A 27,338-nucleotide genomic window follows, 5' to 3' on the forward strand; every position below is an offset into this window, starting at 1 on the left:
CCTTCACTACCTTGGTTGCCATGGCAACCCCCTCTCCTTGTTTGTGGCATCTCCCAGGCCCTTCCTTCTCTGTGCTGCCCACACCTTCCTGAATCTGCCCTGGGCCCTCTCCCATCTCTCCACACTCTCCCTGGTGATCATCTCACTCTTCTTAGGGGCTCCATCTCTCCGAGTAGTGACTGCCCTGGGCCAGTGCCTCCAGCCCCACTTCTTCCTGAGCACTAGACCCCGGGAGTCAAGTGCCTGCTGGGCCCCACCAGCTGTGCCCCTGACCCCCTGGTTATATTCAAGCCTCTCTCTTGTGCCTTACATGGGGCTCTCTGTGCTGTGTGCCACCTGGGAGCCCCCTTAACATCCAATTCAGTTCCACTCAAGACACCCAGGACGCTCCCTTCCTTGACTCCCTCTCTCAAATGGCTAACCACTCACCCATTACTTCTGTCTCTGATCTACCACAAATTTCAGATCCGTCTCTCCATCCCCAGTCTCCTTCAGTTCTCTTTCTCTTATCTGGACGTTCCCTGCCTCTGGACGGGTTGGTGACTCACTTCTTATAATGGAAATCTGAGTGCTTTTGGCTTCCTAGCATGCCTATTCCTCCCTGTATTGCCTGTAGAGAGATTTCCTGGTCTTCATCTCAGTGGCTGTGGTGGGAAATGAGCTGCTCTATCATGCAGAAGCCACAGACACCCCACCTTCAGGTCCTACCTCTTGCCACCCAGTCCTGTTATGCAGTATGGCGCAAGGCCCAAGTTCAGCCAGCTATACCGAGGCTCTCTTAGTGTTGACTTCTGCCCAGATATGGAAGAAATCGTTAGAATTCATTAACCAGCATCTATGTGAGACCACCAGGTAGACCGTGCTGAGACCCTGAATGACACCTTCAAGACTATGACCCAGTTCCCACCATGTCATTCCCTCCCTCTGCTCCACTTCTGGGTATTAGCTTCCTTCCCTGTGAAATGAATATAATGGTGACTATCTGCCCCTAGGAGATGTGGTTGTGATGACCAGACCAGACAATGGCCATGACCTCTGTGATCAGGGCCTACATAGAGGGCAGAGTGCATTTCCTGAGACTAGAGTGAATTTCCCAAGAGCCAGTCAGCTTCAATCTTGACTTTTATTTCCTTATTTGTTGATTCCCTGGATGTTGCCACAGAAGCCTTTTTGGTAAAAAGAAACATTTCTGAACCTCCACTTCAGACACCTGATTTGAGGCAGAAAATAATCATTCTGCCCTACCTCGCCAGCTGCCTGTTGCTAGGTGCCGAAAGGTACAAAAATGCACGAGAGGCGACCCCAGCCACGAGGAAGGATGAAACCGCAGCTAATTAGAGCTGCAGTCGGGACCCAGGGGGCAGAGAAAGGCTCCCGGAGAACATGGAGATCAGATTCCCCGGTAAAATGAACATGATTGAATTGTGTTCCTTCCACCAACACAGCTAATCCCTTCACCTCGACACTTAATCCCACCGCTCAGGGGCCCTGTGCTGGCTGTCCCCGCTCTGCAAGCTGGGCTCACATAGCCTTCCTCGGTGCAGATGTGCCTGGGGGAGTGGGCGCCCTCCTGGCCCTGTGGCCTCCTCCAGTCCCCGTCTCTCCTGTTTTCTCAGCCAGACTCAAGAATGTCCCCTGCCCAGCAGGCTTCTGCCCCTTCCCCCAAGTTGCTGTGGCAAATGTTTCCAAGGGCTGGGCATGCCCTGGCCTCCCCTGACCTGTGGTGCTATGGCCTGCCAGTGGCCACCGATGCTTCTGGAAGCTCTCTTCCCTGGGTGCCTTGGTCTCCCACCTTTTTGATCTTCTCTGGCCCCTTCCTCTGTCTCCTCAGTAGGCCACTCTTCCTGTGTCCATCCCAGAACAGGTAGCGGCAGTTCCGTCTCCGGGGTTGTTGCTGTGGACTCTGTGCCTCTCCTTTAAACACACCCCTGGTTTCCCATTTGTTTCTTTCATGAGCGCCAGTGGGTATAGATGCTTCCTTGCTTGATGACAGTTCTCATCAAGGTCAGCAATGGGTATTTTCCTTCCTTACCACCTGTCCTTTGATTTTGCTTCTTATTCTGACAGAAGGACTTAAGGTGAGGGCCCTTTGGACCTCTCTTGTCATGTTTATCCTTATTTCCCTTCAGTCCAGCTCAGAATCTGTCCCTGGGCTCAAACATTACTCCAGAAGCTTCTCCCAGAGAGATGGCCATACTGCCTGCCTTTCTTTTTCCTCTGCCTGGTCTCACAGGAAACCCTTGAGGCTGAGGATCTAGACCCCTAATTACTACATCTGATGGGCTCTCAGACCTTGGCTAATTGGCCACTCTCTTTTGTCTGTTGATGACTCTCTTTTAAAAATGCTTCATATCCCCAGATTTCCATGCCACCAAGGGCTCTGAATTCCTCTTCTATATCTCTCTGAATTCTTTTCTCTTTTCTCTCTGCCCACCACTTAGATGAGGATGAGGTCCGTGTTCCTGCCCATGTCTCTTCTCAGCTGGCATGCCGCCGAGGGCCAGGCTCACTGAAGTCCATGGCTATAAGAACCACCATCCCAATCCAACTCTTGCTTAAACCTCCTGCTGGTATCCAGGTCCTCCACTTCGGATCCTTGCAGGCTGCTTCCACCCAGATGCCCACCTTTGACTCACATTGTCCAAAATCGAGCTTAACAATCCTCTAGCCACCCAAGCCTACTCTTTCTCCTGGGTCTTCTCCTACCTCCCAGTACCCCAACACAAAAACAGAAAAGGAATGCTTTACTTTCTCTAACCCCAGCAACCAACCAATCAGCAGGTTCTTCACCTCCTGGATCTGATCGCTTCTCTCCATCTTCTTGACCTCACCCTCATCCAGGCCTTGCCCTCTCTGCCTGGCCAAGGCAGTCATTTCCTCACTGGATACTCTCATACTTGTATCAGGCATGGTGGTGCACACCTATACTCCCAGCAACTTGGGAGGCTGAGGCAGAAGGATCACAAGTTCAAGGCTGGCCCCAACAACTTATCAAGTCCTCTTTTTTCCCCAAGACCCTGTCTTAAAATAAATTTTTTACAAGGATGGGGATGTAGCTCAGTGGTAGAGCACTTGCCTAAGTGTGCACAAGGGCCTGGTCCAATCCCCAGCATCAAAAACAAATAAACAAAACTTCGTCCTTGCACCACCAACCCTAGTGCCCTTGCTCTCACACCCTAAGCACACCTCTGGCCTTCACTGTCCATGTATCATTTCACTACCAGTTTGTATGTGTTTCCTACCCCTCACAGGTCCAAGAGCAAGGATAGTATCTTTTTTATCTTCATATTTTAAAAACTAGCATCAAGCCTAACACAAAGCAAGCACTCAGTAGATGTTGTATAAATATAGAACATTTGTGTTCTCCTGAAACTTTGGTCTCTGTTCTGACTACCTCATTATTTTCCAGAAAGCACACACTGAGTCACCCCCACACCCAGCAGCAGTGCATAGGAGCACCTGCCCCACTATATCCTCATCAATACCGGATATTCTTATTGGAGATCCCTAAACATTTTCCCCCTAAATTTTTGTGAAAACCTTTATTTTTCTACTGTTTTATTGTTGATCTTTGGTTGTTAGGCAAGTTGGATTTTTTCAAATTTTAAGTCCATTCTTTTTCTCTTCTGTTTCCTGGTGACTTACAAATTACCTGTTTTGCTTTTGGGCAAGTTATTTCATACATTATAAATCTGAAAATGTTTTACCCGCTCTGCTTTTTGGTTGCTTGTGATATTATTTGACTTTGGAAATATTTAGTTTTAATGTAGGCAAATTGGTTGGCCTTTGCCTTCTTGATGTCATTTATTGCTTTTTAGTTTAAATGGGTTCCCCCTTAGATACTTGGTAAATAGTCAATTCCTTTTCTCCCTGGCTTTTAATGGACTCCTATCTCCTTTTCAACATCTAAAATTATTTCTGAATTTGGGTGTGCTCTGAGGTGAGGTTGGAATGTTTCTTTCTTTTTCTTTCTAGTGAACAGTCTGAAACTCCCTTTTGGACAAGAGCATTCCTGGCTGTGGCATTCAAAGCAATGACCTTCTCAGAATATGCCACTGGACAGGGAACTGGAAGGCTATAGGAAAGTACAATTCTGGACATAGTGAGGCATTTACGGGTGGACAGAAAGTCTTTCTGGAAGTCCTATCAGAAGAGTATGTGGAATGCCAATATGAATGGACAAATCTAGTTGGCATCCACAAGTCCTGTAGACATCTGATCTTGCAAGGAAACATTATTCAGGTGTCATAAGAGAGGGAAAACCCCACCTTACTCCTCACCTGTACCGTCCTACCCACATAGACTTTGCCAGGACATTTCACCATCAGAAAAAGAATTGTCTCAGCCAACTCCTGCAAAGTTCATCTTCCTGGGGCTGTGGCCATCACCATGATTCTTCCATGCTCCAAGATGTGGACTTGACTCAGACCCTGGGGTCACTATGCGTCCTGTTTAATTAGTACTGTAGGTGCCAGGGCATCTGAGGATGTGAGACTAGAGCTGGAAAGGAACTCAGGGATTATCTAGTCCAACTACCTCCTTTTACAGATGGGGAAAGAGGTCTGGTAAAAGGAGGTGACTCACAAGACACCTAACAAGTGACTGGAAAGCATCCTTGCTGGGAAAACCAGTATGAGAATTTTGTTTATCTAACCATGATTATAAAAATATTTGGAATTCTGGACTATAAAGAATTACGTAGTAAACTTATTAATTGTTCAGGAAAATGGTATGGTGTATAATAAAGAGACACTGGTGTCTGAGACCTATTTCTGCCAGTATTGATTGGGGAACTCGGAATGTTTTCTTTCCTCTATAAAACGGGGATAACAGAATTCCAGGCAATGGAAGCAAACTCGCCCACCAGACTGAATGAGTCTATGTAGAAGTCCTCAAACTCCAAAACCCTGAATGGGGAGTGCCATGCATGAAACTCCCAGACACCTTTGCAAACTATGCAGACCTGAGCCCATCAGAGGAGCTGGTCCTCTTAGTCCTGTTCACCATGTAGCTCTCAACTGTGAATACTCTACACAGTCCCACCCACCTGGCCAAAGGATGGGACATCCAGTTCTCTTCTACCTCAGGAGCTCAACATTGGTATTTTTCCTCTTTTTGATGTAATTCCTCATTTCATATGTTTACTTCAAATTAGCAAATATTTATTCAGCATCTCCCAGTGATGGCCTGAGGAAAGATGAGGTAACCGCTGAGTGCTCAGCCTCTGAGGTTTGGGTGAGCAGGTTGTTGCATGTCTGCTGTCCAAGGCTAACCTCTACCTGTCCATCTAGTCCAGTCCACGCCAGGCATCTTGGGAGGTAGCCTATTTCTTGCCCTTGTTCACTGTTAGTCTTTGCCTTCTTTATATCATTTTGTTGATTTTAGTTTAGATGAGATCCCCCCACTCTTTCCCCCACACCACGTTTTTTGTTCGTTTGTTTGGCACTGGGGACGAACCCAGGGGCGCTTAACCACTGAGCTATATCACCGGCCCTTTTTATTTTTTATTTTGGGAAGGGGCCTCCTTATGTTGCTGAGGCTGGTTTTGAACTTGCAATCCTCCTGCCTCAGCCTCTCAGGTTGTTAGGATTTCAGGTGTGCACCACCATGCTGGGCTTCCACCTGGTTTTAATGGACTCATTCCTATTTGACTTTTAAAAACAGCTCTTTCTCAGCCCCTTCCTCTCTGAAATGTCCTGTGTCCTGTCCCTCGAATCCTATCTAACCTCTATAATGCCCCCTGCCCCTATTCCCTAGCTTTCCCCATCAGGCAGCCCTCAGCCTCCTCCTTTCCCTCACAGCTAGAGAGAGGACAAAGGGCAGTGGTTAAGGTGAGACTTTGGAGGACAGTGCGGGGGGTACACATCCAGCTCTGCCCCTCATGGGCAAGTGGCTTCATCTCTGGAAACTCCTCTATACAGCACAGGTAACGGGGCCAACCTTAGGATGTTGAGGGCTAAGGGAGGTACTGCTGATAAATCACTTATCAGGCCTGACCTAGAAAAGCATTGCCAAATATTAGATAAATAACAAAAGGACAGTCTGCCAGGGCCTTCCATTTCTCCATCTCTCTTTCCCTTCACAGCTGAAGGAAGCAAACTGTGTATCTCATTTCCACTTTTCTTCTCTCATCCTCCCCTCTTTCCACAGCAATGTGACATTTGCCTCTATTACTCTGGTGACCCCAAAAGGGATGACAAGACCTACTAGCTGACCTAGTAGCTCCTTCTTAATCCTCTTACTGGTGGTAACTGGCCCAGGAGACCTCACATTCTTTCTTAAAATCTCTCCCTCAACCCCATCTCCTTGGGCAATCTCCTGGTCTCACGTAGGAAACAGGTCGTCTCTTCAGGAAGGACGGGCAGGCTCATCTGGCTGGGCACTTGGAGGAGCAGAGTCGGAGCTCACTGAGGCAGGTAGGAGCCAGACTGTGAACAATGAGTGCTCTATTAAGAGAGGCATTGGGGAAGGACAGAAGTTAAGCTGGGAGCCAGAGAAATGACCCACGCTGGTAAGGAAACCCAGTGGTGGCCATGTGGATGATGGGCTGAAAGGGACAGGATTGGAAGCAGGGACATCTGGTGCAACCCATTAGCCAGAGATGACTGGGTCCAAATTAAAAAGAGGAGATGGACACACAGAAGATGAACAAGGGCCAGACAGATGGGACTGGAGGAGCAGTGGTATTGTCCTGACCAGGGATAAGGAGGCGCAATCCAATCTCACTGGTTCAGAACATCACTCAAGACTGCACACCCAGACTATTAGGAAGGCACAGTCATGAGGCCATTAGTTGCAGTAGCTGTGGTGGTGCTACATGCCCATGGGCCCGTTTCTGTCAGTTCAAAATGAAACCATATGGCATTCATAAAAACGGTTCATAGTGTGGAAATAAGAACTGGTTCTTACTTGATCAGTAGGTAAAAACATAGAAAACCCCAAAACTAATCATCTCTGAAATGGACCAGCCTGACCCCCACAGTACTATGGCAGAGTCTGTGGGTTGCACTGAGGTTGGGGGTCTTTCTTCTAAGTGGGTTGAGGGCACAGGGCCAGACAGGACTTCAACCTGGGTGACGTGCTCAGGAGAGTACGTGCGGCAGTCAGGTGGGGATGAGAGGAAGGGAGTTCCGAGGCTGTCACTCTCAGGAGTCTGAGGGGCGGGAGACAGAATGGGAAGACGAGCAACGCTGACGGCCAGCTCAGTTTGTGATCGGAGCTCAGAAATCAAGGGCCAGTCTGGCCCAGCTATGGATCTGTGGGTGAGCAACAGAACCTCTCAGCAGAGCTTCTGTTGGCTACAAACAGGGCAGCAGTCCACACTGCACTCTTGCCAGCTCACCTGCCTGCCAGGTAGCAAAGCCTGGGAAGTTACACCTGTGGGGTTAAGGTTACAGGGCAGGTAGAGAGAGGGAGGAAGAGGAAATCACATCTTATGAGAAACTCAAGAATCCACCTACATCCAGGTCTTCTGGGGTGTCTACCACCTGGCTAGACTGTCACACAGAGGATGTCAGGCTGCGGAAACTTTTATGAGCTTCTTCTCACAAATCTTTGTTCAAAATACTAGTCTGAAGACTGGAAAAATAATCTCTGTCACTTCAGAGTTGCCAAGAGGAGACTTGGGAGGCAATTCCCTTCCTTTCAGGAATGATGAGGCCACCATTCCTTAGGGAATCTGGCAATGGATTGGTGGCTCTATCTATCCACCCATGGGACTAGCCACCAACAGGTTCTATGCCAGGCCTGGTCAGGCAGCTTCTGTGCCTGATCAAGAGACAAAGACTAAGCCCTATCTTTAAGGGCTGTGCTGGGCCTTAAGGACCAAGCTAAGGAATTGGGCCCACAGGCAACAGGGAACCAGTGCAGGGCTTTGTTTTCCTTCCTCAAAGATCTTTTCAGTGTCTGCCATGGTTGTAAGCTAACATTCTTTGTTTTTTTAAAAATTAAAAAAATTTTTTTTTAGTTGTAGGTGAACAAATTTACTTATTTTCATGTGGTGCTGAGGACTGAATCCAGGGCCTCACACATGCTAGGTGAGTGCTCTACCCCTGAGCCATAACCCCAGCCCCAAGTGACCATTCTTGACAGTTCTACACCCAGAAATTGAAAGTTTATTCTTTAATGCAAAATCCTGTGATTAAATACTTGATTGTCTTAACACACTTTCAAACATAATCTCTAAGGCTGAAGTAGCAAAGATAAAGGTCACCAATGTTTCACCGAAGATGGCTTTGGAAACTTTAAAGACCTCCTGGTCTGGTCCTCTCTTTCACTTACAAATAGGAAACAGGTCTAGAGAATGGTTAGAGAAGGAGGTCACATGGGAAGTGGGTGGGAATCAAGCCCAGGGTCTCATCGCCTGCCTCCCTGCCCGCTCCCTGAAGGGCTGCCACACCAGTGTGGGGTGGGAGACTGTTGGGGGTTTAGTTTGGCAGAGATGGTGAGCTGTCCAAGTGCAGGCTCTCCACAAGCTGCCCAGGAAAAGAGGTAAGAGGCCAGAGCCACCCAGGGAATTAGTTTTTGGGGAAGGGTCATGTTCAACCCTGACATGACAAAGTACTCTTAAACAGGTAGAGCTCACTCTCCAAGAGAGGGCACTCCAGGGAGGGTCGCTGAGCAAGCTGGCTGCCATGCACGGGCTTGAACCCCGGACTTTGGTCTCCCAGAAAAAAACTACACTGTGGTGTTCCTTTCCTCTGTAGGAACTATCCTTCTAGAGAATGTGGAAAGGTAATTAAGGGACTTTACACTGAGTTACAGACAAATGGTCTCCCAAATAAACTCTCCCTAACTCCACTCTGGCAGGGAGGGCAGGTGATGTGGCCCCCTGCCTAAAGGACTGCCTCCTGCCCGCTGCAGCTCCATGCTACCCCAGGCTGTGTGGTCTTGCTCTGCACTCACTCCTCAGAGCTTGGTGAAAAGCTTGGTGGATGCTTCTTACGTGAATAAATGAGCAGGAGACTTGGAGAAACTGCTTACATCCTCAAGAGGCCTGAGCACAGTAAGGGGGGTCACAGAACAGAGGAAACAGCACTTCACCTTGAGGCAGATACTGAGATGGGTCTTATAGTCTCCATTTTACAAGTGATGAAACAAGCTCAGGGAGGTGCAGTCACAAGGGCAGGGCACAAGGTGTGGGGCGCTTTGAAGTCTCACACCAGGGTTCCACAGTCCTCCAAGCCTACCCTCACCCAGTGTTGAAGTCCCCTTTCCATTATCCCCAAGGGAGAAAGGGCTTCTGTCTGAAGTCTTGCGCTATTACTTGGTCAGCCCTTCCCTTTCACTGGACAGACAACTGAAGTTTCTCTCAACACACTTCATGCGTACCAACCGTCTTCCCTTGGGCTTTCAGGAGGACGCTGGGAAGGACAGCGGCTGGGCTGAGGCAGGATAATCTTCCATCAGCCACTGAGGAAAGCCCTTCCTTGCCATTTCCTCTTTCCAGGACAGTGACCTTTTTACATGTTTTGGTGGGGTGGGCTGTGAACTTTGCTGGGTGCCGGGGGACTAGGTTCTGGTTGTTCCAACTGACTGGACCCAGCTGACAACCTTCTCTGGCCTCCTTTCCTGCAGCTACCCAAAGGAAGTTGGCTTTCCTTCTCTCCTCTCTCACTGCCTCCTCCCTCCTCACACATGGCTGCTCCTTCCCTCCATTCTTCCTCATTCCCAGTGACCCAGACAGGTCAGTGGCCTTCTTGACAGGTCTGCTACTGCTACTTTTTCCTGCTGGAGAATTCTCCAGCTGGAGAATCCCACTTTAAATGCTGTTTGACTGTGTCACCCTCCAGCTTCCCTCAGATCCCTACTTGTGATGGTTCCCAGTCAGCTGGAAACTGAAGAGTCTCCAGGGCTGAGTTTTGGGGCCTGCCACCAGCAATTCAACCTTAGGCGCCCCCACCTTAAGATCTCCCATTGGTTAGTACTCTAGCTTTAAACGAACTGACCTCTTTTGCCCAAAAAGCCTTTTGGGTTCTGATTCTAGGGCAGCTAGATAGTGGTGGTCCTTCATTTTACTTTCAGCCCAGTCTCTTTATCTGTAAGCACAGAGATGCTTGATTAGATGGGAAGAAATAACATCTCATTTATCACTTCACTGCTCAAACATTTATACTTCTATCTCAGGTCTCAGCTTGAATGTCAATCCTCCCAGGCCTGCATCAGAACCCTTCTGAGACTCCCCTTTAGCACCTGCCAGTCTACAGTTGTGTATCCCTTAGATTATTTGCTCAATGTCATCCCCTTTCCCATTTTCCTGGAAGACTCCCTAATGGTAGAGACTGTCCACCATGTAGCCCCAAGGCCTCATGATGCCTGGGAGTCTGACAAATACCAGCTGGATAAAAAATAATGCAGGCCTCCTTCTGAGGCGGGACAGCCCTCAAGGGCCATGCCAGGAACCTCATCACTAAGGAAGAGAAAGTCTGCCTATCACCAGCAGAAGGCTGAGCCAAGTGCTCTAGGCAAGCAATTTCCAGGGGGAAATCCAGGAAAGCTTCCTGACAGAGGGAGAGTCTAGACTTAAGTGGTATGCTGACTAATGCACAAAGCACATGCAGATTATCCCACAATATACCCTGCCACTTACTCAGAGCTTAGCCACCTTCGTCAGGTGGGTCCAGGAGGACTCATAGGTCCTGGATCCAGGATAGCAAGGCTGAGAAAACTGTTTTTGCTCCAAAGACCAAATTTTACCTCTAAGGAAAATGAGGCCCAGGGCAGGGTATGGACCTCCTAAAGAAGTCCAGGTCTAGGTCTTACAGGGTCTTGTGGTTTCTAGGAACCATATGGGCAATCATTTGTACCAGGAGCCATAGAACCAAACAGCTATATAATGTGGTTTTTCTAAGACCTGGAGCCCCCACTTTTGCAGAAGAGGTATCTTCTGTTCACTTTCCTGAAAGGCATTTCAGGAAGATCCCTCATGGGCCATGTCCTCCAGGACAGGCTGCTGGGCAAGGTGGGAGGCACTGTTGGTCAGACAGGATGCTGACTTGGCAGGCACTGTGGGAGAGGTGGGCTGCAGGCACCCTATTGGAAAGGGTCACGGATCTTCCGGAGGGAGGCCTATTTGTGACTCTTAAGTGGGCTTGACCTAAAACAGAAAGCTGCTTTCTGAGGGAGAGCAAAATAAGCAATAATCTTGGCTTCATTTATCACCCAGGTGCCTCCACAGGAGAGTAGGGACACAAAAGTCTTTGTTTGTTTGTTTTGTTTTTGGAATTTGCAATTGTCTATTTTGTTAAGTCTTCCCACTAGGCTAGAATCATGAGGTCATGGAGAGCCAGGCCTGGGTCTTGCCCCTGAAATCCCCAGCAAGCCTAGTACAGGGTCTCAATGTTTGTTGAACAAATCGTCCTTTCTGTATATATGAATCCTCAGCTTGTCAAGACTGCAGAACCACAAAATATACCCAGAAACCCAGGAAAGAAGAATTTAAGAGATAAAAGAACCAATGAATCAGGTAGGAAAAATACCCAATAGATATGATTGCTAAAAGTTTGGTTCTTTGAAAATACCTCTAAAATAGATAAATCTTTGGTAAATTTTGATCAAGAGAAAGCATGGGTAAGCAATGCTAGGAATGAAAAAAGGAATGAAGTAACAATGGGGAGATTTAAAAGAGCAGAAAAAAACTGCGTACAACTTTACAGCAATAAATTAACAGTCCAAGTAAGACAGGTAACTTGTATGAAGTTACCAAAGCCCTTCCAAAACTCTCATCTTAGTAATTCCTTGTGACGGCCCTATGCCTTGAGCAGGCAGCACTCCTATGATGCTGGAAGAACGGACTGAGAAGCGGATGTCCAGCTCAGGGCCCTGATGAGCTTCCCTGCTCTGTCTCAAGGTTCGTGGAAAATGGGAGCATGTGCGCATCTCCAGCATGGAAACACCACTCTCCCGCTCCTAGCCATCGCCTTAAGTCTGCTGGTTGGACCGCCAGTCTTATTTATTTTTCCACTTGAGATGCCATGAGGGGTTTCACTTTATTTTTACTTCAAAAGCAGCACCATAAAAATCCTTGATGATTAGAGCTCCAGCTGTCTTAAGTTGTTTGTCAAGGGATCAGTTACTCAAATCTCCTATGGAGGGAAACAATTTCAGGCGGGAAGCCATGGGAGCTGAGAAACGCAAATGTCTCATCTCTGAAAACTTTCAGACTCCCTCCTGTTCATCGCCTGGCCTGCCCCCTGCTCCCCCTCCCCCAGCCCAACCATCTGCTCTCCAGAGAGCAGATCAAATTTTCAGGCTAAGGTACTCTGGCGCCAAGGACTCAGCCCCTCGGTGCTTCCCCCTGCCCCCCACCAACTCAGAAATCCAACACCATGGCCCAAATGGACTGCAGCCACATAAAACCACAAAGTAAAGTTTATAAAGCTTTATTAAACATTTCAAACAGCTGTGCAACGAACACACCAGAAATAAAAGCTCTAGAACAGCAGTCCAAATGTTTCACAAGCGTGGTCTCACAGTCCCATTCCCTAGATGGACTGCCTCCAGTTCTGTCCTCTGCCTGGCCCGCTTTCCTCCCTCCTCAGGCGAGAGAGAGGGATGGTTCCGACTGGAAGGACAACCATGCTGATCGCCAGTGGGCAGGGGCCAGGAGAAAGTCTCATTTGCCAACACTTGTTACTGAAGCGTAGAGAAAGAAAAAAGCAAGTGACAGTCACAAAGTCTTCCTGTGTGTTCTTCATAATGTACAGTCTACAAGCGCAGGAACGAAGAAGCCCCTGGCAGGAGGACGATGGCCACTGCTCCCCTGTGTCTTGTCTGAACCACCTTGGAGTCCAGTGTGCTGGTCACTCTGCAATCCCCATGCTAAATAAAAACTGCAGCGGTACCTACTACATACAGCTAGCTACTGCTAAACCTCAAAATCAGAACACGTTCGGTAAAGCTTCTTTAAAAGGAATACACACATGTATTTGTACACACACACACACACACACACACACACACACACACACACAGGGCACACTGAAAAATATCCAAACACCTATCAAGGGGATCATGGCTGCTATGAAACACACAATATTCCCATTCACTCAGCAGGGGACTGCTAGCTCTACTCGAACACACCGTACCTCCATCCTGCAGAGCATGCACAGGAGACACAAGGAGGCCCCCTCTCGGGATGCTGAGAAAAGCAGGAGGAAGGGCAAAGGAAGCGAGGCTGGGCTGGGGAGCGGGAGCCCAGACCCTCAGGTGAAAGAGCAACGTCTAGCTGTTGCTTCTCTCTTACAAATGAAGCAGAGGAAACACTGGAGGTCGTGGACAATACACAGTCAAGACATGTTTCTGTCTAGCCTGCTGAAAAGGGAAAGGAGGATGAAAAAGCGAGGCTCTCGGGCATCAGCAATCTCTTCAAATTCGAGATAAGTGCAAAAATGAGCCCTGTCTTGGACAGGTGCTCCCAAAAAAAGGAAAAGGGCAGAAGAGAACTAAAGGGAGACCAGGAGAAGGACTGAGGAGTCAGTAACATTTTGGGAAGGAGGGAGACCCTGACAGAAGGGGTCACAGTGGTGACAATGAGACTGGCATTTTATCTGCCCAGGGCAGTTGACTAGGATGGGTATAGACTCCTCGCTGGAATGAGGCGAGGGGGGTGGCCATCCTGCCAGCCAGGACCCAGATGGGGACAGAACACACACACAATCACAAGACCACCCACAACTATAGGACTCTACAATAAAAGCACAGGTCAGTGCCATTATTCACATTATAAGGATAAAACATCACAGGCCAAAAAGGCGCCGTCAGGAATGTGGCACCCGCGGGGCTGCGGGATTTGAAACTCCAATGCTTTATGACCTATGTCAATGCCTCCCCTCCCGTCTTCTGCTTCCTTGGAAAGCTAACAGGGCAGCTGTTAGGTGCCCACAACACCAGGGTCGTGTGCTGATTCTGGAAGCGGGGAATCAGAGCAGTGGTACAGGAAACAGTTTCCCCAGCAGCTATAGCAGATGAGGAACAGAGCTGCCAGGAAAACCAAGGCACAAATTGTGCAAGGTTTTCGCTCCAGGAGGAAGCTGAGCAGGTAGAAGCCCATGAACATGGAGTGGCTGAACCACAGGGCGGGGTTGAGGGGCTTGGGGATGAGGAGGACGGGCAGCAGCCACTGGAGGCAATACATGATCTCTGCCGGGCAGGGCCTTCGCCAAGGCTGCCGGGCACCGCTGCAGGAACCGACCTAATGGGAGCCAGCGGGCGCAGGTGGCTGCCCTCCGCTTTCTTCAACCCTCTCTCCAGGAGCTGAGCCGCTGTGCTCTCTGGCTGTCAGCCCGGGATCACCAAGGCAGCAGGGATCCTGAAGAGAAAAGTCAACACAACAGACAACAGACAAAGAACAGACAGACGGACAGACAAAAAAAAAAAAAAAAAAAAAAAAAAACAGGAACAGAATGTATACTTATTTGGGAAAATGGATCATGGTTAACAACAGTAAATGTGAATGCCCTTTCCTCCCTGCCCACCCAAGGAAGTTCTACTCCTCTCCAAGTCACCAGTTCAGGAAGCCTCCTAAGGTGTCTCCCAGGGGCTTCCACTGGAGGGAGGGGTGTCCCCCAGAGGGCTCTGGCACGGTCTGCACAGTGGACTGGCTTTGCCTGAGCCCTGCCCAGCAGAGATCATGTATCGCCTCCTGGGGTTGCGGCCCGTCCTCAGAGGGCCCAGACCTCACAATACCGCCCTGTGGTTGCCACAGGACCACCACGGGGCTCCATACTGTGCCCCCATGTGGTAAAGAAGGGTTCTGTAGCTAGCCTCTCTCCCAGCACAGATGCTGAGCTCCAGCAACCAGTGAGTGGTGAGTTAAAGCAGTCAGCAGCATACTGCAGGACGGGAGAAGGTAGGCAATGGATCCTCAAAAGCTCTGGGCTGAGAAGCCACAGCAGTGGCTGGACACCAAATATTTTAAGATGGCAGCCTGGGCTGGTCTTGCCTTTTTCAAACAGTGCAGTGTCATTTTGCCAAAACCAAACAACTTCTTCGAAAGTCGATGGAGGGAAAAGAATCACTATGCTACTTCATCCAAACTGAACTCGCCTGGATCATTACGCCTCCATCTGCTGCTGGCACTATATAGAACCTGACCTCCATGGGCTTTTAATCAAAATTAATTTCCTATCCATGTAGGGGTGAGCGCCAGTTAGTCCCCATGCCAGGTAGCTTGTTGGAGAGAGGTGCTTTCGGCAGGCCACTGGGCGCCGCTTCACACCCGGTTTTGGTCTTCCCACCTACAAATTCAACACTGCGCTGGGAACCGCCAGGCGGGTGCTCTGAGAAGGACCAGCAAAACCCACGCTCGACTAAGGAAGCGCAAGACAAGCGCTGAGAAGGACTCGCTTTGCTCTGAAACGGAGCTATGGTAGCCACAACCCTTGGCGGCTATGGAGAAATCCGACTCGGTGCTCCAGCCGTGGCGTAAGGGATACAAAGAACCACGCAGGCTGAGGCAGACCTACCAGGATCTGGGGGAGGGGAGCGGAAGGCAGAGATTGAAATGATCGGTCCTGCAGAAAACTATTCCCGAACACATTCCGACCTCTTCTCGGTAGAGCTTGTTCCTTTCGCGCACACAAAGGGCGCCAATCCTTCTCACATCCCTCCCACAGAGTAGATACTATAGCTTTTGTGGTCAGCGTGCAGTGTCCTGGCCCGGCTCCCTACAGTAGCCACCGCCACTGCTGCAGATACCGATCTTCTCGCTACCATAAAAAGCGGGATAAGAATCGCTGAAAGGTTATGTGCTCAGGGACCCTCACGAAGCAAAGGACATAGGCTTAAACTCATTGCATATTAGAAGAGTGCTGAGCAAGGGCCTCTGATGCCAAGGCTCCTGGAAGGGATATCTTTTTTGCTCTACCGAGGGGATGACCCCCCTAACTTAGGTTTTCCACCCGGGCGGGAGGTGCGTTCTGGCATGGCACCGGACACGGGGCTCAAATTTGCAGGTCAGAGCTTGGAGAAAGAGGTGCCACACCAAGAGGCTTGCACCCCTACCCCTGCCCTCTGCTCTACCCAGAGTCATGACGCCCCACCATTTTACACGGAAATTCAAAAGCGGGCATGGCGGAATCTTCTGGAAGGGGGCTAAGATGGGACTCAGGAGGCGGGGGTCGGTGTGGAAAGAGCAGATGGATTATTTTTTTCTCTCCTGGCGAATGAAGAGCGCCCCCCGCCACCCCTCCTCATGAACAGCCCCCCCAAGCGCGCATGCGCAGTTAGGTGGCGGGCGGGTACTTAAGGCGCGGCCACCGCCGCTGCTGCAGTACGCCCAACAGCGGACTCCGAGAGACAGTAGATCACCCGAACCGTAGCTCTCTCTACCACCCTCCCACGACTCTTGGAACCATGGCGGCAGTGGCAGCGGCCTCGGCTGAACTGCTCATCATCGGCTGGTACATCTTCCGTGTGCTGCTGCAGGTAAGCATGTGGGCACTCCAGGTGGAAGAGGGCTCCCGATACGCGCATCCCAGTCCCACAAACCCTGCGTCGCGATTGCCGCCTCCCGAACCCAACCTATCCCGACTGCCGCGATCCCTGCCTGCCCAAGTGCCGCTGCGGCACCGCGCGCCCCTCTCCGGTTCCCTGCGCCCACCTCCTCGCGCAGACCCTCCCCAGTGCGCCCGCGCCCGGCCGGGAACAAAGACTCGGGGCGCGGCGGACGATCGCTGAGGCTTTTAGAGATCTACGTGGTAAGAGAAACCGCTACACCAGACTCAACCCAAGGAGGGAGGCGGGGCGCTTGTGTGTTTCAAGACTTTATCTCTCACCTAGCAAAAAAAATTCCATCTTAAAAAATTGCGCATTGCGGGGAAATTTTCTTTAAAAAATACATATATATATGCACACATACATATAGCGCTTGCAGGGTGGGACAAAAAGCAAGTTAGAAAAAGGCACTTCTCAGAAAAAAATAAAAATCACTTCACAAGGAACCCCAAAACAAATTAGTGAAAAAGTAATTAACAGGGAAAAATAGAGAAAAACGCGCATTGCAGGAAAAAGAAACCGAACAAAAGCATTTGGTAGAAAAAGCATTAGCTAAAAAGCGCATTGCAGAAAAAAATTAGACAAAAGGGCTAACAGAAAAAAAAAAAAAATGAATCGAACAAAAACACTTTGAATAAAACAATTAGAAGAAAAAGCCCTTCCCCGAAAAAAATGGAAGGGGAAAAAAGTGCTTCCAAAAAAGGACAAATCACTTTGTGGAAAAACAAAAGAGGCAAAAGTGCTTTGCATAAAAATAAATCGGAAAAAAGCGCTTTGCCCATAAAATCATTTACCCGAAAAGCTCCCTTTGCAGGAAGAATTCCCTGCTAAAGGAATCTTTTGCCAAAGGAATCGCATATTTCCTTCAAGGTGTTCCTGGAATGCTGCATTTACTGGGTAGGATTCGCTTTTCGAAATCCTCCAGGGACACAGCCCATTGCGAGAAGTGAGGTATACCTAAGTTGTGGGTCCAATCAGCTTGCCGCCATGCAGCTCTCAGCACAGTTGGAAAAGCTCCAGCTGCCCTGACTCGTGGACAAGCTGCGCCCGAGCCCGCCTCTCCAGCCTACGCTGGACAAGCGGGCGGGGCAGGGGGTGGGGCGCGGGTGGGCACGGCAGCACCACAGACACACTGCGGGTGCCCTTTATTAAGGGTGGGTCCTGGGTTTCTCACCGCAGGTGTTCAGGTACTCCCTGCAGAAGCTGGCGTACACGGTGTCCCGGACCGGGCGGCAGGTGCTGGGGGAGCGCAGGCAGCAAGCCCCCAACTAAGGCCGCAGCTCCCAGCCCTGGGCGGCCGTATCATCAGGTGCTCCTGTGCATCTCAGCCAGCATGGGAGCCAGCGCCGCGCAGGAATGGGGGGTCCCCTGTGCTCCCTCGCCAGAGGAGCACTTGCCAAGGTCAGTGAGGGGCTGGTAGGCCCCCCGGAGGAGCAGCACCGACAATGACGACAAAACTAGATCCCTTCCCAACCCCTTTGCAACGGTCCCTCTGCAGGCGGGGTGGGGGTTGAGAGGGGTGGGGGGAGCAGATTCCAAGATCTGGGCACAGGCATCGCATTCTGATCTGGACCAAGTCGGGACAGCACCATCCATGCCCCGGAGCCACCACGGCCATGCCAACAGACCCTATCACGGAGATCCAAACACCACAACAGCCAGCAGAATGGACATTGCAACATCACCAGCCGGAGCCCTGAATCTCAATGCAGCAGAGAAGGCGCAACTGAGTGGCAGGACTGGAGGGCATGGGCAGCAAAGGAAGAGGGTTTGGAGGAGGGTTAAGAAATAGAGTGGGGCCCTCTCTGTGTCCCTTGCCTACAGTGCGTGAGCATTCCAGCCCTGCTGCCTCTGCTCCCTCCATTCCTCTTTTCTCCTGACTCCCCAGCCCATCCTACCCCCCAAAATGTGTCACTTGATTTGGACCTATACAACCAATAAAAGAATCCCAATCATTGTACTAAAACACCTCCGAGCTCCCTGCCCCTTACTGATCTTGCTTTCCCAGGTCTCACGCAGTTGTGGTCAATATTGTGGTAATCGCTAATTGTACTGATTGTTTAAGTGTGCGTTAGTTGTGTCTCCCCAGCTAGATTGTAAGCTCCTGGAGGACAGGGACCGCCTCTACAAAAAATAAAAAAACAGTACCTCCCCCGTCTCGCACAGTGTCCTAGGACCCTGCGGGTCGGTGGAGGCGCACCAAAACATGTCTCTTGTGGCTTATTTTGCGGCGGGTACACACTTTGCTAAGGCTGGGCCAATGCACCCAGTGTGGTGTGGGCACACTGTCCTGAGATAAAGGACTATTGCTCCTCCCCAAAGAGGAAAGTTGACATCTTTACTTATGGTCCCAGAATAAGGGACCACTTCCCCCTCCCCAGAGGGGTGGGAGCCTTCACCTATGGTCCTGGGATAAAAGGCCATCACAAGACATCGCTTTGGGAGAAGGGGGGAAAAAGTGGAGTAGCCCTCCATGGGGTACTGAGGCCCATGGGGATGACTTCAGAGCACAGAGCTATACTCCAGGCTTCATCCAGGAGCAAGCCCGGGGCAGGGTGGACTCTGGCTTGGGCAATGAGGAGGGGATAGGTGTGGTGTGGCACCTCCTCCCCCCAGCATAATGCTCCAAGGCCATCTGGCTAGGGTCTCCTCACCTCTAACCCCATTCCAGAAACCTCTCTCCTGCTCACTCCCCCTACTGCTGAGTTCCCTGCTTTTTTTCAGCATTGGCCTTGCTATCCCTAAAGGTACGCTTACCAGGTCCTGGACTCTCCCCTGCCATCAATCAGGACGGTGGGCTGGCTGATCTGTACCCCTCACTAAGTTAGGACTCTACATAGGGTCACCAACTGGTCCCACCACCTGTTCAGCCTCATCTCTAGTTTTATCCATTCATGTCACTACACACCTGTTCCTGGGTCAACACCAAGGGAGGGAGTTGGAAGGTCATAAATCTCTTCTGCCACTTCCTCAAATCCCTTAGTCACAGTTGTCATAAACATGCTGGAGCACAAAGCACCTAGCCTTCTAGAACCTGATCATGTTTCCCTTCCCTGAACAAGCCCCTGAAGTTCCTCAGTCCAATCACCAACACCTCTGAAGACCCTACAACTTCATTCAGCATCAGAGAATTGTGGGGGCTTAGGATGCAGATTTGGTCTGGCCTTGGCTTAGCCATCAATTAAATCAACCTCGGCCCAGCTAGGTCCCTCCCACCTGTCATCTTTGATTCCCCTCTGGAAGAGCTCCTCTAGGATTCTGTGAACCCACATGTATTAGAAACATTCTGCCATCAAAGCAGCAATCAGGACTCAGGTGGGATGGTGCGATGAGAGACTCCATCTTCCTTAGCTGGGTAGCTACATCTGCTACCATAGCCTGAGGTGAGGCAGGTCTCCTCTCACCCCAAGGTGACTCATCAGCAAGCAATGCCCACACCTCCTCCCTCCTGAAGCCCATATTTTGGCAGGTTTCAAGACAGGGAGCTTCTGTGGTTTTCCACACTAAACCCAAAGAACTAGGCACATATTTCAACATGTGCTCTCACTGAAGGCTGACCCTTTCCTCAGAGTCTTCAGGGGTGTGCTACTGCCCCACTGCCCCTGCTTCTTTAACCTCAGTTCAAGTTAGACAACAGCTGAGTTCACAGAAGCAGGCCAAAGCAGTATGGAAGGGCCTGGCTGCTCTGAACACAGCATTTCCTGTGCTCCTCCCCTCCAGAAGTCAGGGCACTGCTGGTAACCCCAGGGCTTTCCAGATGATCTTGGCAAAACCCTTTCCTCCATCCATCCTTCAGCAGGGCTCAGAGTGTAGTATGGTGACATGAGACTTCCAGGCAAGGACTGACCTGGTGGGTTGCACTCCATGGGTGCAAATCCACTTCCCACTTTCATTCCCACTCCCAAACTTAACCAGCAAACTCAGCCAACCAGAAGACAAAAGGAATACATTCACTTTCCATTCCCATGCAATGACTAGAAGTCTGATCCAAACACATCTTGTTTATAAAATGTTATCCACAAGCTATACCATTAAAAAACTTTATTCTCACAGAGTAAAAGGATATTTAGTTTTATTGCAAAGCCCCTTAGTACACAAAGCTAAATGTCCTCTTTCCCTAACCCCCTCCACCGGACTCTGTCTCTACAAGGCCAAGAAAAGAGAATTGTGAGGAGACTGGAATGGCTTCGTGGGACTCCAGTAACAGGTCAGAGTCCCACACCTTGGGACTAATGCCTGAAAAGGATGTCAACTTTTCTTAGCCTAACCAGGTGAAGTTGAGACAAGCAGGGGGAATGGTATCAAAACTTTCCAGAGGTGTGGGGTGCTATGTGGCACTTGTTTCCTCTACCTTTGGAGCATCTGAGTTGTGACTGAAGTTGTGACTGTTCTGTGGGGAGGGCTAGAGTAGGGACAGGTTTCTTGAGTTTCAGCTACAGAACCAGCAACAGTTTAGTGCAGTGGCTAGAGGGAGAAGCAGTTTTGCTGTAAGTTATTTACTAGATTCTATTTTCAAACTTCTATCTTCTCAGAAATAAACACCCCAGGGGGAGATTGTGAATATGCATTTAATTCCATCCAAAGATTTCAATGTGTGTACACATGTGTGCACACACAAGTATAAAAACAATATCTTTTTCTGGAGTGACCTCTGACTTCCTCCATATGCCCCTGAGACATGTTACCATCTCTTCTGGGAATGATTCCCCTTTATTCTCTCAACTTCCCCTCCCATAGGATCCAGATTCCTGAGCATTCTCAGAGCAGGAAGTCAGAGTGGCAGGCAACAGATGGCCTCTGGTATATCACACAATGACAGGTTTGAAATGGAATGCATGTATTTCGGAGATAGGAGAACAAAAACAAACAATGAAAAAAGGGCAGCCTAACCCAGATTCCTCTTTGAAACAACATATTACAGAAAAAAAAGCCTTAAGTGATTTTGGCAGCCATTCTAAGAAGACCAACTTCAGATACAAGCTTGATCTAGTCACTGGAAACTGAACAGGTTTCCAGCAACTGAGCTCTTCAGCCTAAGAGATTTGCTTGACATCAATTAATTTCTGATTTGAAACAAATAAGATCCAACACTTGGCGGTAGCACTTAATCGGAAACATTTTTTTTTTTTTTGGGTCCCGACTTTGGTGTTGCCGTCCAGAAGGCTGACAGGATGGCTGGACCGTGTCAGGCAGGGCAGAGAAGCCGTCCCCAACACACCAGTTCCCTGAAACGGACAAAAGGCGATCCGAACCTATAAATAGAAAGGCCGTTTCTTTCCTAGGGCAGACCCCAGTTTCCCAACGTTTATTGTTGAAAAGGGACACGGAGGCCTGGAAGGAAACTGAAGAAGGTTTGGAAGGAGGAAGGAAAAACCAACTGTCCCCATCCCCCATTCTTCCTTTCCAGGCCATGAGTGTGCCAGGCATTCCGTTCCTTCAGCTGCCCTTGAGGGCCACTCCCCATACACTGGAAGAAAGGGAACAACGTCCAGACTTGATGTGAAGTTAGGAGAAGCGCCCGCGACCCGAAGCAAAGCGTCGACCTACCACCCAGACATCAGAGCGGGAGCCCGGGGCCTTTCCCCCTCTCCCCGATGCCCCCTCTGGGTTAAAAAAAAAAAAAAAAAAGGCAACTGGAGTGGCGGGGAAGGGTGACGGGCCCCTCTCAAGCTGGGCCCCCTGCCGTGGGTCCCCGGGCGAAGAGGTGGTGGTCGCTCTCCCCAGCCCGCCTGCCCCATCCCGGGAGGGCGCTGACCTTGGAGGCCCGAGCGGAACCCCGGAGCCCGCTGACCCACCCTCGGGCGGGAAGGGGCCCGCAAGGCCAGGCCCGGGCGAAGCAGGGCTATCGCCCGACGCCGGGCAGGGGTGCCCCCACCCCCGGGCTCGCGGAAGGAAAAGCCCAGTGAGGGACCCGGCGACGCCTAAGGTGACCCCGAAGGGACAACATGGCGGCGCGGTCGCGCAGAGGGCCTCTCACCCCGCTCCCCGCGGGCTGACGCCACGGTACCTGCGAGCCCTGCCATGGCGCCGCCGCCGCCGCCGCCGCCGCCGCCGCCGCCGCCGCAGCCCTCCTCCACCTCAGCTCTCCACCAACGCCGCAGAAGCTGGGGAGACGCCCCCTTCGTCTTCTAGGCGAGCCGGCCGAGGACCCCTCGCGGGGCCGGGTTCCCCGCGGCGGACGCCTGACCCCATGGCCCCCAGCGGCAGTGCCTTCGCCGGTCCCCCCCCGGCTTCCGCCACGGACCACGCGTTGAAGGGTTTCTACGTGCCTTCACGAAATTCCGGGGCGCCGGCTTCTCCGGGCCGAAGAATTTTTAATCAGGCGAAGCCGGGGGAGCCCCACACCTCGGGCCCGTGGTCCCCTCATGCATATGCAGCAGATTGTGATCTGCGCTCGCGCGGCGGGCGGGCGTGGCTTCGTCCCGCGCGGGGAGCCTGGCCCGGGCCGCTGGACTCCGGGCTGCGTGGACTCCGAGCAGCTTTGCTCCAGCCCCACGGGCCGCGCCCTCGCCGGCCTTTTCTCAAGGGGAGCGATCCAGGCCCAGAACTTAGAACTGCTCCGCCCCTCGCCCTGGACCCTGGGCCGGCGAGCCACCTGCCCACCCCAACGCTCAGCTTGTTCAAGTCGACGAAATGCCAACCTCAGGGTTTTTATGGGCGCTGAGTGAGTCAGTGGACTCATATTAGCTAAGTAGGCGCATTCCTTGAGCGCCTACTGTGTGCAAGCGCAGTGTTAAAGGCGAAGAGGTAGAGAGAGGGACAGGGCTCAGTGCCTGCCCTCTAGGTGCTGCCAGTCTACTGGGTGGGAGTGTTGGGGCGGGGTGGGGAGGAAAGACAGTTATCAGACAATCACTACATGTGAACACGCTTATTCCAATCAGTACATAATTGTACATCATGGGCAGTGATGTAAGGGAAAATAGTGTTCTGAAAGTTAATAGGGCCCTAATGTAGGGTGAGGGATGGAGACAGGGTCTCCTTGGGAAGATGGCATTTACACTAAGAGACCAAGAATGAGTAGGAGTTGTGCTGGCCGATAGAGAGAGAGAGAGAGAGAGAGAGAGAGAGAGAAATTGTTCTCAGCAGAAGGAACAGCTTGTCCCCAGACACAAAGGTGGGAAGGAAGAAACACAGGGAATGTAAGAGGTGAGCAAGGAATAGGGCAGGTAGTGCCACAGAATGAATTTGCATTTTATCTTAAGAGGAATGGAAAGCCATTTTCATCAATGGAATGGTATAAAATCTGGGTTTCCAAACTGCCACCCTGGATGCAAAGCTCAGAAGACAAGGAGAACCAGTGTGGGGAGTCCTTTGTGGCTTGTCCCGCACAGAGTAATGGTGACCAGGCAGTGGGGTTGGCCTGGGGAGCCAGAGAGGAAAGATTGTAAGATCCGTTGTTGGGGCCTGGGGAACCCGTAGGAACACCTAGGCTTTAGTCTTGAGTAAATGAAGGGACGAAAGAGCCCTTGACTAAGGCGGCAACACCTGAAGGAAGAACAGACTGAGGCGGGAGATTTGGCTTTGAGGAAGCGGGTTTCAAGTGCCTGGGCAACTCTTAGGTGGGTAGGGGAAACATGAGTTGTCAATGAGACGGGAGCTCAGAAGGGTGGCTGGGCATCCTCAGCACACACATGGTGCTGGTGAGATCCCAAGGGAGGGAAGGCAGATAGAAAGGTGAGCAGAGGAGGAGCAGCTAGGAAAGGAGACTGAGAAGCAGGAGAACCAGGTAATCCTGGATCCTAGAGAGAAAGACTCCAGAAGGAAGAAGTATTCAGTGGGCCTGACAAATGTGGAAGACAGAAACATGCCACCGGCTTTGGGAATGAAGAACATTTTGTTTGTGGACTGTATCCTTTAGCTTACAAGTTAAAACACACACAAACACACACCCTGAATTAACTGGCTTAAAAATTAAGTAGTCTACCATTCGGTGGCAGTGATCGGAGTGGCTTGGCAATGTCAGCAGGGACCTAGGGACAGTCCACCTCTCTGTGTTGCTTTTGTTGATTACATGTTCATGGTCACACAGTGATCACCCCAATTCCTGGAGGCACATCTAAGTCAAGGAGATGTCCATTCCTTCTCAAGGGGAGACTCAAAACAGGCCTGGATATGGCCTCTTGCTATCCTGCTGCTTCCAGGCTAAGGGCTCAATGCACCTATGCCAGGCACACCCAGTATCCAATACCAGAAGGTAAGAGAAGGCTTGTAGTGGAAGCTCTTGTTTAGAAAGAGAGGAAGCTAAGCACTGGCTGGGATCTGAAACAATTGAAGTTTGTCCCCACGTTGCTGATGGCAGAAAAAGTTGGTCCAACTCCTGCACAAAACTGTCAGTCTACTAAATCTTAACATACACATATGCTATGACCCAGAATTGCCACTCCTAGGTATTTACCCAAGAGGAATGACTGTCTATGTCTACACAAAGACTTGTGCAAGAATGTTCACAGAAGATTAATTCATGCCAGGTGTGGTTCACGCCATCATCCCAGTGACTCAGGAGACTGAGGCAGGAGGATCACAAATTTGAGGACAGCCTCAGCAACTTAGCAAGAACCTGTCTCAAAATAAAAAATAAAAATGGGCTGGGGATGTAGCTCAGTGGTTAAGCACCCCTGGGTTCAATCCCTGGTACCCAAAGAAAAAAGGATGAAGTCATAGCTCCACTGGTCTGGAGATACCCCACTGTTGATCAACAGGACAGATGAGAAACGGTGGCATGTTCATCGGTGGAATGTCGTTGGCCCTCCACATCCACAGGCTCTGCCTCTGAGGTCTCAGCTAATCTCTGGTTGAAAATATTTGGGGAAAAGTTGCATCAAAATTCCACATGAACTGAACATATGCAGAATTTTCTCATCGTTATTCCCTAAACAATACAGCGTAACAGCTGTTTACATAGCATTTACATTGTATTAGGTATTATTAGTCATCCAGATCTGATTTAAAATATACAGATGGATGTTAGGTGTGGCGATGCACGCCTGTAATCTCAGCTACCCGGGACGCTGAGGCAGGAGGATCACAAGCTCAAGGCCAGCCTCAGCAACTTAGTGAGACCCTGTCTCAAAATGAGGATTAAAGAGGGCTGGGGTGTAGCTCTGTGGTAGAAAGCCCCTGGGTTCAATCCCCAGTAATGCTAACTAAATAAATAGAAAAAAATTAAAAATAAAGCATGTAGGAGAATATGTGGAAGTTAAATGTAAATACTATTTCATTTTATATAAGAGACAAGCATTTTTGTATCTTCAGGGAACCTTGGAACTAATCCTCTCTGGACACTGAGGGGCAAGTGTACTGTGTTTTATGTATGAAAGAGCAACCTCATGGTCCACGCAGCACCATGGATAAATCTGGCAAAGAGTATGCAGGCTAAAAGCCAGATGCAAAAAGCAGTACATGCCGTAAGATTGCATTCATGTGAAGTTCAAGGGCAGGCAAAACTAGTCTACACTGATTGTGATCAAACCAGTGGTTACCTGGGTCAGGAGGGGCGTAGGGAAAGAAAGGAGCAAGAGAGAGTTTGCAGGTGCTGGAAGAGGACTCTTCTTAGCCTTTGTGGTGATTATGTGGGTAAGAGCTCATGGAGCTATCCCTAGGCCCGGGAACTTTATATATGTTATAGCTCAAGAAAAAATACCACATACAGGAAGGGGTCTTACACCCCAGGGCACATGGTGCACACTGCTGAGCGAGGATTAGGTCTGTTTGGGGGGACACCGCCTTCCTTCATGCCTGGATGGGCTATTGCAAGGCCTCAGTGGCCAGCCTTCTCCTTGGGGCTCCAGAAAGTTGGAGAAGAGGAAGCAGAACTTTTCCCTGGCCGAGTTGGCTCCTCAGCTGCCCCATTCTTCTCTGTCCATAAGCCTGTGCTGTCTTCCAAGCTCAGTTCCAGGTGGTAGAAGGACACCAACATGGACTCTGGGAGCTTGAGAGTCCTGGAAAGTCTTTCTGCCCTCAGATCTTGCTAAGCAGCCTCCCCAACCTGCCCGCTCCACTGGACACTCAGACTCACGCAGGACTCAGCTGTACACTTCCCCAGCCTGTCCTTCCCTCCTGAATCTTCCCTGAGGCATTTCCTGTCACACTACCAAAGTTTGGTCCCAGCTGCCAGCCGCCTCCCTGTTCTCTCTGCCTGTGGTCTCATCCAGAACCACCATCCTGGGCTGGGCAGCCAGGGCAGTCTTTCTAAGATGACCCATCCTGCTTCCTCTGGAGGGGTTGTACCCCTCCTGTCTTTAGTTGTCTAGATTCTCTCCAGTCTTCAAAGCCTCAGATCAAATGCCACCTCCTCCACGAAGCCTTCGCATTCAGTCAGCAAATATCGATGGGCACCTAAAAGATGCCAGGCATGTGCTAACCACGGAGGACAGAGAAGACAGAGGGACTGCAGAGGTGGACAGTTAGGCAACGCCCACACACATGTACTTCCTGGGTCTGCTGACCGCACTACACTGGTGGTGCGCTCCTTGGGGGCAGGGCCCATTTTGGGGCCTGGCAGGGAGGAGAAGGCTGTAACGATTGAAGGAGTGAGTGAATGAAAGACTGAAAGCCCAGACCAAGCTCCTCCCTTTCTTTTTTTGTCCTCCAGACTTCAGATTTGGCTGGGTTCAGAGAATACCCTTAGAGCTGGATGGCAAACCTGGCACTAAACGATGATCAGGTAACAGGTTGTGCATTGGACACCCTTTTGTGAAACCACAATGCCCACTTTCCTATACCACCACTCTGTTACGATTCCTTTTTCTGAAAATTGTCTGCCTGCCTGCCTTCCTCCCTCCTATAACTTTCTTCCCTCCATCTTTCTTTCTCTCCCTCCTCCTTTTTTTCGTTTGTGCTAGAGA

The 27,338-nt window shown here is 50.4% G+C and overlaps 2 protein-coding genes across 4 annotated transcripts; one reads left to right on the plus strand and one right to left on the minus strand.

The window, feature by feature from the left end:
* Nucleotides 1-12,364: 12,364 nt before the first annotated feature.
* On the minus strand, nt 12,365-22,717 carry BLCAP (BLCAP apoptosis inducing factor). Its single transcript, XM_079126877.1, has 2 exons — nt 22,502-22,717; nt 12,365-14,308 (listed from the first exon to the last, which is right to left on the minus strand). Exon 2 carries the CDS (start codon nt 14,132-14,134, stop codon nt 13,871-13,873), a length of 264 nt encoding a protein of 87 aa, XP_078983003.1. The 5' UTR covers nt 14,135-14,308; nt 22,502-22,717; the 3' UTR covers nt 12,365-13,870.
* NNAT (neuronatin) lies at nt 14,352-18,283 on the plus strand. 3 transcript variants are annotated; one of them, XM_079126880.1, is made up of 3 exons: nt 14,352-16,425; nt 17,365-17,440; nt 17,674-18,283. In XM_079126880.1, the coding sequence occupies exons 1-3, from the start codon at nt 16,354-16,356 to the stop codon at nt 17,901-17,903; spliced, it is 378 nt and encodes a 125-aa protein (XP_078983006.1). In that variant the 5' UTR covers nt 14,352-16,353; the 3' UTR covers nt 17,904-18,283. The 3 variants fall into 3 exon arrangements, with proteins under 3 accessions (XP_078983006.1, XP_078983005.1, XP_078983004.1); XM_079126878.1 differs by having other exon boundaries at nt 14,354-16,425; nt 17,365-17,445; XM_079126879.1 differs by lacking the exon at nt 17,365-17,440.
* Nucleotides 22,718-27,338: the final 4,621 nt, after the last annotated feature.

Source organism: Sciurus vulgaris, assembly GCF_902686455.1.
Source record: "Sciurus vulgaris genome assembly, chromosome: 2".
Classification (NCBI taxonomy): domain Eukaryota; kingdom Metazoa; phylum Chordata; class Mammalia; order Rodentia; family Sciuridae; genus Sciurus; species Sciurus vulgaris.

Bases quoted from the DNA above. Each gene is read 5' to 3' on its own strand.
- NNAT (XM_079126880.1), top strand. From the start codon at position 16,354: ATGGCGGCAGTGGCAGCGGCCTCGGCTGAACTGCTCATCATCGGCTGG. The intron at 16,426-17,364 runs GTAAGCATGTGG...ATTTCCTTCAAG, and splicing joins TCTTCCGTGTGCTGCTGCAG to GTGTTCCTGGAATGCTGCAT. The intron at 17,441-17,673 runs GTGAGGTATACC...TTCTCACCGCAG, and splicing joins GACACAGCCCATTGCGAGAA to GTGTTCAGGTACTCCCTGCA.
- BLCAP (XM_079126877.1), bottom strand. From the start codon at position 14,134: ATGTATTGCCTCCAGTGGCTGCTGCCCGTCCTCCTCATCCCCAAGCCC.